At 42.1% G+C, this 13,401-nt stretch overlaps 1 protein-coding gene across 2 annotated transcripts in view; it reads right to left on the reverse strand.

Moving 5' to 3' along the window:
- Nucleotides 1–298: 298 nt before the first annotated feature.
- Nucleotides 299–13,401, reverse strand: part of LOC121571491 (claspin) — a 35,722-nt gene continuing 22,619 nt past the window's right edge. Inside the window, exons 13-23 of one of the 2 annotated variants that reach the window (XM_041882979.2) lie at nucleotides 7,127–7,739; nucleotides 6,955–7,015; nucleotides 6,677–6,761; nucleotides 6,504–6,586; nucleotides 5,371–5,529; nucleotides 5,012–5,133; nucleotides 4,193–4,320; nucleotides 3,834–3,963; nucleotides 3,344–3,420; nucleotides 3,001–3,162; nucleotides 299–659 (exon numbers count right to left, since the gene is read on the reverse strand). In XM_041882979.2, the coding sequence (XP_041738913.1) occupies nucleotides 543–659; nucleotides 3,001–3,162; nucleotides 3,344–3,420; nucleotides 3,834–3,963; nucleotides 4,193–4,320; nucleotides 5,012–5,133; nucleotides 5,371–5,529; nucleotides 6,504–6,586; nucleotides 6,677–6,761; nucleotides 6,955–7,015; nucleotides 7,127–7,739 (1,737 nt within the window). In that variant the 3' untranslated portion in view covers nucleotides 299–542. Of the gene's footprint in view, nucleotides 660–3,000; nucleotides 3,163–3,343; nucleotides 3,421–3,833; nucleotides 3,964–4,192; nucleotides 4,321–5,011; nucleotides 5,134–5,370; nucleotides 5,530–6,503; nucleotides 6,587–6,676; nucleotides 6,765–6,954; nucleotides 7,016–7,126; nucleotides 7,740–13,401 lie in introns of both variants that reach the window. The other variant, XM_041882978.2, reaches the window with a different exon arrangement.

Here is a 13,401-nt window from a genome sequence, read left to right on the forward strand (position 1 = left end):
CTAACATGTATTGACTCAGGGGTGTGAAAACGTATGTAAATTAGATTTCTGTATTTCATTTTCAATAAATTAGCAAACACTTCTAAAAACATGTTTTCACTTTGTCATTATGGGGTATTGTGTGTAGATGGGTGAGAAAAAAAAAATCAATTTCATCCATTTTGAATTCAGACTAACAACAAAATGTGGAATAAGTTAAGGGGTATGAATACTTTCTGGAGGCCCTGAACCTCTATTCACCTACAAGAAACCTGCCTGTCTGAGTAGAAGCAAAACCATCAACAAAATACAACAGATAGAGCATGTGTTAAAATATGATTTAATTTACAAACTTAAAACAAATACATTTAATCACCCCAAAAAATGTAAACATTAACCCATTCTATTTACATTATAAAAACATTTTTCAGGACACAAATTAAGTAGTCAGGTGTTGTCCAAAAAGAGCCAATGTGGCCCTGGGAGAAAGTGTGAATGTTGTGGTAGTACACATTCTGGATGTTGTGAGTGTAATTGGCACAACAGGCACAATGTCAGGCACCTCAGTTCTCCAGGTAACAGAAGATACTTCTTTGTGGTCCTTTGGATGTTGGCGCGTTTTCCCAACATGGCCGCTTAGCAGCCGGGGCCAAAACCTCTATTTGTCCCCTCTTCTTCATCTGCAAAATAAAGAGTGATTCAGAGTTAAATATGAGAAATGACTCCTGTTAAAATCATGGACCAGAACCAGTCAGAGATATACGAAGCTTGTCAACAAACTCTCCACCACGTTAGCAGCAAATGTCCCATTACGATAACATTCCGATTAAGGAATTCTTAATGGAATGTAATTATTTTGGTGCCGGCATGGAGTCCCATTACAATTCTACACGCCCATCAGTGTTTGTTGAGGTCTGTAAATCTACTGTACGGCTCTGAGCAGTATTACAGCTATTTAAAGATCAATTATGCTGCAGTTTAAAACAGAACTCCCCAACAGAGTCTTAACACGGTTAGCAGGATCTGGTCACATTTTATTGTAATTATCATTAAATGTCATTATGACGAATAAAAATTAGAGCCAATTTAATAAAGACAATGTCAATGTCCTGAGACAAATTGGAATTTCATGTTTCATGCTGCTTCCCTGATCGGTTCAGAGATTATATACACACAGAGTGTACAAAACATTAGGAACACCTTCGTAATATTGAGTCGCACCCCCTTTTGCCCTTAGAACATACTCAATTCGTCGGGCATGGTCTACAAGGTGTTGAAAGCGTTCCACAGGGATGCTGGCCTATGTTGACTCCAATGCTTCCCACAGTTGTGTCAAGTTGGCTGGATGTCCTTTGGATGGTGGACCACTCTTGATACACACAGAAAATGTTTGAGCATGAAAACCCCAGCAGCGTTGCAGTTGTTGACACACTCAAACCAGTGCGCCTGGCACCTACTACCATACCCCGTTCAAAGGCACTTAAACCTTTTCTTGCCCAGTCACCCTCTGAATGGCACACATACACAATCCATGTCTCAATTGTCTCAAGGCTTAAAAATCCTTCTTTAACCTTTCTCCTCCACTTCATCTACACTGATTGAAGTGACATCAATAAGGGATCATAGCTTTCACCTGGATTCACCTGGTCAGTCTGTCATGGACACTTCCTGTACACAATAATATATAAATAAATATTCCATACAGATGTAGTTTGGACTATAATGTTGTACACATTTTCAGCTAAAAGCCGAGTTGAAGTATATGCAAATATTGTAAAAAGGATGGATAAGAGCGTGCAATGTTTCTAGTCAAAGAAAGACTGCAGTAACACAGCTTTTACCAGTGAAACATTGACAGCTATGGCCTTTGGCGCCACCCTATGGTCTAATATCAGTACTACACTAGAGTCCAACATCACGACTATCACAACAATGTGTAATGGATGTTATCATTCTATAGTGAGGCTTTCTAAAGATAAAAAATAAGTTTACAACACTGACCAACAAGCACCCTCATCCTCCAATGTGTGTTGGGCCCACAGGATTACAGCACATTCAGAAAGTACTCAGACCCCTTGACTTTTTCCAAATGTTGTTACGTTACAGGCTTATTCTAAAAATTTTGAAATGTTTTTTTCCCCCTTCATCAATCTACACACAATACCAAATATGACATTTACATAAGTATTCAGATCCTTTACTCTGTACTTTGTTGTAGCACCTTTGGCAGCGATTACAGCCTCGAGTCTTCTTGGGTATAACGCTACAAGCTTGGCACACACTATATTTGGGGAGTTTCTCCCATTCTTCTCTGCAGATCCTCTCAAGCTATGTCAAGTTGGATGGGGAGCGTTGCTGCACAGCTAGTTTCAGGTCTCTCCAGAGATGTTTGATCGGGTTCAAGTCCGGGCTCTGGCTGGGCCACTCAGGGACATTCAGAGACTTGTCCCGAAGCCATTCCTGCGTTGTCTTGGCTGTGTGCTTATTAGGGTTGTTGTCCTGTTGGAAGGTGAACCGTCGCCCCAGTCTGAGGTCCTGAGCAGGTTCAAGGATCTCTCTGTACTTTGCTCCATTCATCTTTCACTCGATCCTGACTAGTCTCCCAGTCCTTGCCGCTGAAATACATCCCCACAGCATGATGCTGCCACCACTATGCTTCACCGTAGGGATGGTGCCAGGTTTCCTCATGTCCAATCAATCAAATTTACCACAGGTGGACTCCAATCAAGTTGTAGAAACAGCTCAAGGATGATCAATGGAAACAGGATGCACCTGAGCTCAATTTCGAGTCTCTTAGCAAAGGATCTGAATACTTAAATAAATAAGGTGTGTTTATTTTTAATACATTTGCTAACATTTCTAAAAACCTGTTTTCGCTTTGTCATTGTATTGTGTGTAGATTTAATTTAATACATTTTAGAATAAGGCTGTAACGTAACAAAATGTGGAAAAGGGGAAGGGGTCTGAATACTTTCCGAATGTACTGTATAAACGCCATTATCTCTCTATGGTTGGACTTACCTGTTTTTTGGGGGCCTCTGCAGCAGAGGCCTCTTTCTCTGGCGACAGGCTTTGGAAGACAAACCCTCGGGTGTTGCGGGGGGCTAGAGGGTTCCCCTCGGAGATGCAGGCCAGCTTCTGCAGCATGGAGCGGGGCTGGCTGAGCAATGAGCCCCTCTTCACCTGAGGTAGGGGTCAAAGGTTGAATAGAGTTCAAACGGTCAGAGTCATCTAGTCATTTAGTATAGATTCTTAGAGGGAGCAGATTACACAACAGTGAAAATCATAAGTGTCACACTAGAGGGTGATTACTAGTCCAGACTGGACTAGATCGAGTCTGGACTAGTATGAGGAAGGTACTGACCATGGTGGGATGAGAGGGTCTCTGGAAGGGGTTATGAGTTGGGGCTTTCTTCTCCGCCTGGTGTGCATGAGGCAGCTCTGGAATACAAGAGATGGAGGGATTGCGAAAGAGGGTTAAAAAGAGGAGTAACTCAAAAGGAGACATTTGCAGTTATCTTTCTTATATCTCCCATATTTCTTGTAGGGTTGTCACGATACCAGTATCGCGATACTCAGAAGTATCGTGGCAAGGAAACAAAACATTAGGCGGACTGAACTTGCGGAGGAAAACAGTCCCAATGTTGGAAACAAGCAGACTGATGTCGCCCAGAATCTCATGTTTCTCTTCCAAACTACAGCACTCAATATTTTCCATACAGTAGGTTTTTAAAAGGACCTGTTCAGTCTGCTTTGCGTTTTCCTTTTTGATATGGAAACTCTGGTATCGTAGTATCACGATTCTGGTATCGTGACAACCCTAAGTTATTGTGTCTCATTCCATTTCAGCTCACCTTTCTTCCTTAGTTTCTTGACAGTCAGTTTCTTGGCCAGCTTCATGAACTGGCTGTCCTCCTCTCCAATCTTGTCCTCCTCTTCCTCGTCCACGTCAAAGTCCTCCCCTTTCTTGGCCTTAGCGTCAGACTAGAAGGACAGAGGGGAGTTGGACACACATATGATACACCACACATAAACACACACTACATAGAAGACAGACCAGGGGTGTAATCATTAGTACAAACAGAACATTTTTTGCAACGAATACGAGCATTTCTAATGGACAAATTCAGCTAGGTCCCTCCCCGTTTGGTTCCTAGTGAATACACCCCAGTTTCCCCTGACAGAATGAGACACTCCCAGATGCTATACATACCTGTTCTCGTAGCCACTGCTCCCTTTCCAGCCTCTCTTTCCTCCTCTGCAGCTCTGCCTGGTCTAGCTCTTCCTCCTCCTCCTCCTCCTCCTCCCCCCCCTCCACGCCATCCATGTCAAAGGCATCGTCTATGGAAGAAAAGCACCACACTATTTAAAAAATATTTATTTCACTTTTATTTTGACAGAGAGTCAATGCTGTTACCAAGGTCTCTTTTCCAGATGAGCCCCGTTTAGCACAATATCAAAATACACATTAAAATATACTTAATAATACAAATGAAAAGCAAAACACAAATCATAAAAATACTAATCTTTCAGTAATAATATCCCCTAAAAGCAGTCTGAAATGCCCTACAGGCACCAATTTGTCAAATTTTAAAGTGCATTGAGATCATATCCTTCCACACGTAAGGTAAAAAAACGAAACTATAAGCAGATCTACCCAACTCAGTGGATATCGAAGGGATCTCCAGAGTTAGCCATCCCCGAGACCGGGTCTGGTATCTCGTACGTCTATAAGTTAACAATGAAGTAAGGAAGTTTATGCAGGAGGCGTTTAAAAAAATTAAAATAAAGAGAGAAATGTATCGATATACAAGACTTCAAAAAGATACAGCGTACTTTCTGACACAGAATGCGGTTATGTGTACTGAACCTATTGATCGTAATAAAGCGTAGTGCGCTATGATAAACTGCCTCCAACTGACTTTGTTGACAAAGTCAGCACTGGGTTATAACACGACTTGATTAAAGCTTGTGGAATAGAAAAGTATTATATCAGTCTTAGAAGAACACCTTCTCGCACACACACACTCACCGATGTTCTTCCAGCGGAAGCGGCGAGCTCTGCCCGGGCCGTCTGAGTGCAGGTCCCCGTCGGCGAGGTAACGCTCCTGGTACAGCCGCAGTCGCCGCTTGTCGTCGTCAAGGACCTGTTTCCTGTAGACGAGCGGGTTCAAGCAAGCTTTAGGGTAAAAATATTCACACATCCTATGATTGGATTGCTTTTTCCAACAAAAAAACCTGAAACCCCTCTACTACCACACATGACCTATAAAGGTAATGCACATTGTTCATTGTTAAGGTTTTCTTAACGCAATAGGAGTAATAGTGACTATAGAAGTTCTTCTTTGATTGTTTTGTTGAGGTATTTAGAATGTTTGTTTCAGCACTTACATGTGGATCTTGTTGACCTGGTCCTGCAGTTCTTCATCAGACGGCAGCTCGTCCAGCAGCTCCTCTTCCTCATATTCATTCTCACCGTCATCCTCATCCTCACTGCCCACGTCACTACCCGAGAGCTCAGCCTCAGAGTCCACAAACTCTGCCATGCGCCTGGAGAGCGGGGAAAACACAACCAGATATGAATACAAAGTGGGCTTGAACTATCCTTCCGGAAATGACATTTTAAATTGATGGAGATGCGTAGAAAGAGTGGACGGAGGGTAGGCTAATGTATGCCTAATGCTAATGGCTGGTTAGAGGAATGCGGCTGGCTGATCACAGCTCTCACGTGATATTGGATGAAGCACTCATTCTGATATGACATCACGCTCTGAACTCGGATATTCTCATTGTAGGACGTGTAGGGATGCATTCTGTGCTCAGTCAATAATTTCGATATTAGAAACATACCTCCCCACCCCTAACTTTTTTTACACGACTCGCGTGGATGACCTATTTTGAAATCAAAATGGTGAATATAGCCGAAAAAAGTGACGAGTTTGCATCCCTTATAAGGTATGGACACTTACCCTAAGACCTAAAAGCTATATTGACAGACTAAGGCAGTGATACTCAAACCTTTTCAGCGGGGAACCCATTTTTTCCGGCAGTATTTCTGGGGAACCAATTTTTTGACAGAATTTCTTGCGACACAACACCGAATCTAATGACATTAAAAATAGGTGAATTTCAATTTTTACATCAACAAATAAGAGATGAAAATACATTGGTTATCAAAAGAAACCAATACATTTAACCAACAAAAATGTTTAAAACACATGTTTTAATGGGTTGATCCCACTGCAGTTCCCCGACCCAGACTTTGAATACCACTGGACTAAGGTATAGGTGAACGTAGGGGCTAAATGGATGTTGTATGCAGCGTGGGTTTTAATGCCTTCTCTGTATAGAGCATCAATGCCATACCCTCATTGCCAAAGCAAACAGTGCTAAATGCCTTGTGCAGGGTTTTAATGCCTTCTCTGGGCTGAGTGCACTTCCTTTAATAGGCTCTATCATCAAAGACACCCAACAGATGTGTGTTTGTCAGATCATGATTCAGGAACAGTTCTGGCTCTACTTACATTTTCTTCTTTCCTTGACGGGGTGCAAACACAGCCTCCCTCTCCTCCTCTACCTCGTTCTCTCCATCCTCATCATTGTCCTCCTGGAAGTATAGGAAGAAAGAGTTAGTTCACCTGTTTGGGCTACACGTTGTTGACGCAAGCACATGCTCCCACACGCTCAAGTGCCTTACCTGCTCACTCTGGCTCTCCACGTCTGACAGAAGTAGAAACTCGCAATCCTCTTCTTCCTCCTCCTCTTCCTCCACCAGCTTCTTACTACTGAAACATCACATAATTGCATTTAGCCTTTACAGGGATCAACATTTGGATTTCTTTGTATGTACAGCCTGGGTATATCATAGTGGTTAGTAGAAGAAGTGTAAGACAGTACTCAGTTACTGAATTGAATTAACTTGATTGATACCCAGAGGGGAAATTAGTTATCAGATGTTAGGCTTGCGCTTTTTACCTGTCTTCAGCAGTTGAAGAGTGTGGGGCGGGGCTCGAGTTGGATCGCAATTGGGAGACACCTATATGGAAAGAGATTGAGAAATGGAACCAAAACATTATTCCTGTGTACTACACCCCTATATACCCAATCACCCAGACACACACACACACACACACACACAGGCGCTTACCTTGAGTAGTAAACTTCCCAGAGCAGAGGCCAAGCAGCTGATCCATGTCATCATCTCTGTCCATTTCTAACTCCATCTTCTCCTCCTCCCTCTTCCTCCCTTCCGCTCCCTCCTTCTCCCTTTCTGCCTGTGCGGTAGGGAACACTCCCGAACACAGCCCCAGCAGCTCATCCTCTTGCGTTGCCCCTAGCCCTCCTCCCTCTCGCTTCCTCTCCTCCGCTCCCCCCTTCTGTGTGGTAGAGAACACTCCCGAACACAGCCCTAACAATTCATGCTCCTGCGAGGCCCCAAGCCCCCCCACGCCGCCTTCTCTGGCCGTCCCGAACCCCCCAGAGCACATTCCTAACAGCTCCCCCATGTTAGCGTCCATAGCGTTCTCATCCAGGCTGTCCAGTATGAGCTGTCTCTTGTGGGAGTGTGGGGGGCCGGTACGGGGCCCCACGTTGAGGAAGCCGTCGGCGTCCAGGAGCTGGGAGTCGTCCTCCACGGAGAAGCGTCCCTGCGACGGGGCCCCCAGGGGGCCAGAAGACTCGCCGGGTGAGTGGGGAGTGTACAGGTCCTGGGAGTCCTCCACGGGCAACGAGAGGGAGGGCTCGGAGAGTTTCCCTGAGCTCTGTGGGATGGAGAGAGAGGGATGAGATGCTGGGGATGAGTCTCAGCAAAGGAGTCAGTCTCAGCATTTATTAGAAAACGCCTTTCATCCTCTTTCAACTTCAATTCAGAGACGGAAGTAGGGGGGTGGTAGCACCCTCTGCTGCCGCTCCTCTGAAACTAAAATATATTTGGACAGAAGTTTTAGCCTAATGTAGTAGCTGAAATATGGACACTGACTGTAGGCCTATAACGCTCACATGTAGCTTCATATAATAGTCTTTCTTGCAGTAAAATAATACACCAAATGTAAAATGTTGTCTCTGGGAATAGGAGTGGAGAAATATGATTTATTTATTTCAGCATCTTGACAGAATGCGAATGAATGGTTAGGGACGGTGCAGTCTGTCAGCTATATAAAAGCAGACAGTAGGCTATTTCAAACACATAAAATATGCATCCAAGACGAACTGAAATTTTGTCAGATTCATGATGGATCGTTTTCACTTCCTTGAAACCGGTGAAACTAATGATGTAATTTGGACATTTTGCAGGGAAAATCTTTTGCATTTTCGCCCCGGTCCCTACACGTCCTTGCTCTGCGAGCAGAAATGGAAGGGAAAACTTTATCAACGTCAACTAGATTAGGCTTATGAATATTATTGATGCATTCATTCTATCGATTTATTACATTGTTCTGGTGAGCACCGCTTTTTTTGTCTTCTAGGGGCAACAAGTAATGAAAGAGAAGCTGCAGGCCCATCTAATTATAGACAAGTTGGCTAACAAATAGCCTACCAAATGTCAGAAATTATATGCAGAAAAATATCTAAAATAAGGGTGAAAGCAGCCTGAGATGACTGGCTGGGACCGTGACGCACGCGGACAGCAGTGATGCGTCAACCAATTCAGGCTACAAGTGTGCCTAATGACAATCGCCGAATGTCATTACATTAGGGCTGGGCGATATGGCCAAAATATCATAAAACTGTTTTTTTTAATAGGACGATATTTTATGTTTTTTGAATAATAGAAAGTTATAAATTTGCTTGACCCTAGGGTGCCAAATACATGCTACGTGATTTCAATGAGTCTTTCTCCATTCTGATTGTTTTATACTGTTCAATTCAACGAAAAACACTTTCAGCATTTTCATCAATTTCTGCAGTCATTTGAGATCTTTTCCACACTGCCACGTAGGGCTGCACGATATGTGCAAACAATCTAGGCCTTACTTTTAACCAAATGTTGCAACTGCGATTGGACTTGCAATTTAGAGCAAAACACTTGGGTGAACTGTTGGAATCATGGAAATAGAATGATTGTTCTAATTCTATAGTTAGAATATAATAGTGGGCACTTTGAATACAGTGTTGTTTAACATGACAACGAATGAAAATGCCAGGGAGGAGTTACTGTGATAGGGTAGGAACCAAAGTGTTGGTAAGTGTTTTCATAGGGGACCCTATAATCTTTGGCTACAGTGAATGTTCTCTTAGCTACTTTATGTAGTTCTGCGTATTCTTCTTTGATTAAGAACATACTGTTGCACAAACATGCTGATTTAGGTCTACACCATCACTGGTATTATCAGGCTGTATAGCTAATTACGTTTGCTCTGACTCAGCCAGCTAACTAACGATTAGCATTAGCAGCTATCACGTTTTAGGCCCAACTTGCTAAGAAAAAACAAAACTAGCATTTGCAGATGTAAGAAACAAACTAATAATGTAATTATAGAACACTAGTGGATTTATATTAAGCAGCAAAGTGAAAACAGCATTGTCATCATCAACATTGTTGCATGTGCTGCATTGACCATGCAGACTGAACGCAAGTGTCTCGTGGTCAAAGAACAACAAATGCGCTCCTTGATTGACAGGGTGCGGGGCTAGGTCTGTGTGGAAAGCGGCATGGAGTAGCGAACTATAAAAATTGGCATTACACACGGCGTATCACATTTAACAAACCAAACCAACCAAATTCCTTAATAGAAGGTAAAGTAAAAACCCAAACCGGTCCATGCGTCAATACCGGTATATCGTAAAATACGGTATACCGCCCAGCCCTACATAACACTTGGTGTTTTAATAGACGTCGCTTGCCATTCATCAAATGGCGGTGCGTGCACTGTTTTAGATGCTGGAATCATTGTAGAGTGGATCGAACGTGCACAGGTAGCCTATTTTTTGAAGTGATTTGTTTGGCAGTAGCTAGGTTTCCATCCAATTGGCAACAGATTTTCATGCAAATATTCGACAACTTGTATAAAGAAAATGTGCCTTTTCCCACCAGTGGTGTTTCCACGAAACTGACTTGTTGCAGATAAAAATCTGTGCATGATGTAGTGCACACAAAATATATTTTTTTCGCTTAAAGGTGCTATATGCAGAAATTGCCCCACCATTTCCTGGTTGCTAAAATTCTAATAGTTTGCCTAACTTCAGTTTATGTGACAAAACAAGTGTATAGAATTATTGTACCATCTAAACCGCTGTGAAATATATTTTCAATAACCAAAAATATTGTATTTTCAGCTGGTGTACAAAACTGAAAAATACAAAAACTTGAGCATGGGAAACATAGAACAGATCTACTGCTTAGACTTGCTTTCAATGAGAATGACAGATCTATAACTCATTTCTATGTGAATTTGGTTGGGTCCCCCAAAAAGTTACATATTGCAGCTTTAAGTTTTCATGTACCGATTAAAAATCTAAAGTTCAATGTGTTTCCACCGCATTTTCAACTCGACTGATAATTGTGACAAACACTTGCGTTAAATAGCTAAATGTGCCTACTCTGGTCTTGGCACGTGCGCTCTAGCCAACAACTCGCAGATACAGTGCGGGTAAGGTAGTCTACATTATGAGATTAGCCTATTAAGGATAATGATTTGGATTTGTCAAAAACGGCAGTCAAGCATCGATCATCATTTCATCAGAACAAGACCCTCAATATTTATTGGAATGCAGCATCAAGCTCATCATAGTGCACTTTCCCCACCCTGCCAAGTTCATAACATTTCATCTGTAGCTTAATAAACTACATGGTTTCCTGAGTTGTTTTGGGAGGACCACACACACACACACCATATCATCGTGTGACTCCCAAGTTTACTTCGATATGATGGTTATTATTACAATATTTGCACAAAGGCGTTTCCACCGCCATTTCTCACATAATTAATTTTACCGACACAAAAAGATCCCAACATGTCAAACGAACAAATGATCTGTCGGCATTTGTGTGTACCGAAACTTCCCGTTTCCATCACAGCTGTTGTGATTATTATTATTATTTTTTTTAAACGCAGGATTCATACACATTTTGACAGATGGAATTTAATTACCTTTCCATGACTTAACCAAATTTCCATGACCAACAGTTGGCGGCATGACCAACAATTGGCGCTTACATTTTTTATACGTACATAAAGTATGCGTAATGTGGTATTGACACTGGGATGCTGCTTTCTGATCCCATGTACCATCTCCTGTCATTGTGCAAGGCACTTAACACACCCAAAGTAGAATACTTAAAACAGATGTGGTCAACCCTCAGTCTGGAGAGCTACTGGGTGTGCTTGCTTTTGATCAAGGTCCAGTTGAGCAGCTAATTTCTAATGTGGTTTGTTAGAGGGACTGGAATAAAAGCCTGCACACCCATTAGCTATCCTGGATGATGGTTGACCACCCTTGATGTATAACATTGCAACCAAATACATTTAGTGCTTTTTGAAATAATTTGCTCATTCAATATATCAAAGATCAAATGGCTCTGGTAGGATACAAATCTTTTTATTCAGCTGAAGCAAGCCCACACGTTTTCTTCAGGAAATGTACCTTTTCGAGTTTAGCCATATTTATCTTAGCTACCTTAGAAGTGTTTACTTTGCAGGCTGACTAGCATCTATTGAGTTGCAAAGTAGTTGAAGCCACATAATCCAAAATGCTTCATCAGATATGTTTTCCTAAAAGAACTGTTTGTGATTCACAAATTATTATTTTGATTCACATGATTCGATTCATTGCGATTGAACCAAATCCCAACTAATACAATGGTGAAGTGAATCGTTTGTTTAGTTAAAAATAATTGTTTAAATTAATCATATGAAAAAAGAAAATTGTAAAAGAAAAAAAAAAGCAAGTCAACTTTGTATGGCCTTAATCACAAGTGTCAGTGGAAGATTTTTGCGGACGAAAACATTAATACATGCGAATAATAACTAAGCAGTTAACTAGAGGGTACAATATGTTTTTTTAATTGGCTACCTAGTTATTAGTCTGTTCTCTATCATATTTATAGGCTAGGCCTACCTGCTGCTGCAATGTCCGACTGTATACCTCCTTTACCAACGGCCCAATCATCTCGCACACATGCAGGTGATGCGCACAGACAGACACACTTAAGTGTCATGCTGATCCTGGCTGATATGTAGATTTTTATTTGAATTATAAAATATTTAATCTGTGCCTAAATTACATTAACAGAAATTACATTAATTTCCATGATTTCGCCAAAACTTTTCAGATTTTATAATTTTCCAAAACTTTTCCAGGCTGGAAAACACCATTTTAAAAGCATGACTTTTCCAGGATTTTCATAACCGTACGAACTCAGTATACAGTATGACTTTATTCTCATAAAAACCTGTGGATGTAAACATGGTTTATCATCATCATGCCTGGTTGTGTTCATGCTACATTAAAAAGGTAATACATTTTTACAGTGAAATTACACATCTTTACTATTATGCTCATAAAACATCATTTAAATTTTTTTTTTTTACATTTTAGTCATTTAAGCAGACGCTCTTATCCAGTTAGTGAGTGCATAAATTTTTTTCTTCATAGGTGGTCCCACACCCCCTGTCAAAACTGTTCCGTTGCCCCTGCTTGAATTGTCACGTAACGTATGCATTACTGGGAGACATTGTGACGTCACGAGAGGCTATACAGCTTTCAGCGGGATTGCTCAAGTAGTGCAAGGAGACAAGGTTCAAACAAAACAAGGATTTTATTATAGGTCTTGGGAAATTAACGAAAATATAACAAAATTCTGTTCTCTTGTGGCTCTTTAAGGGTTAACAGTTCAGGGATGTCTCTTCCACATCCAAAATCATAATTCTCACTCGCTCAGATAACTTTTCCCCAGCCTTACTGTAGTCCACGTTGCAGCTAATGGCCAACCCAGCAAAAAGTCCTTCCAAATGTCTCTCACGTATTTCCACAGGTGCATATATCCAAAGGTGAGTATTTCCCAAAGGTAAGTCTCTCCAAATCCTTATATTCCTCATGGAAGTGGACGTGCAGCACTTGTCCTCCAGAGAGCCCAGGTTGGAGACTGTGTCTCTTCACCCCAAACCTTCAGCTCATCAGCTCCTCATTTGTTTCAGCTGCGTGGGAAGATTGGCCATAGAGGGGTGGAGTTCCCGACCATACCAGCAGATGGAGCCATAGCTGTCTGGGTTTGCAGCCACCTCAGGGGGATGTAACGTCCCTCCAGGACACAGCCTCTCGTGACATCACACATCCCCCTCCTCGGGACCGACGTCCTCGTCGGGGTAAAGGCAGCGAAGAAGGCATCACGCCGGGAGAGGGCGTCCGCATTGCCGTGGTGCTTGCCAGACTGCTCTCTCTTCAACTCCTCCAACTCTAGGACCAGGGACTCAGCCTCCTGTT

Source organism: Coregonus clupeaformis, chromosome 8, assembly GCF_020615455.1.
Source record: "Coregonus clupeaformis isolate EN_2021a chromosome 8, ASM2061545v1, whole genome shotgun sequence".
NCBI lineage: Eukaryota > Metazoa > Chordata > Actinopteri > Salmoniformes > Salmonidae > Coregonus > Coregonus clupeaformis.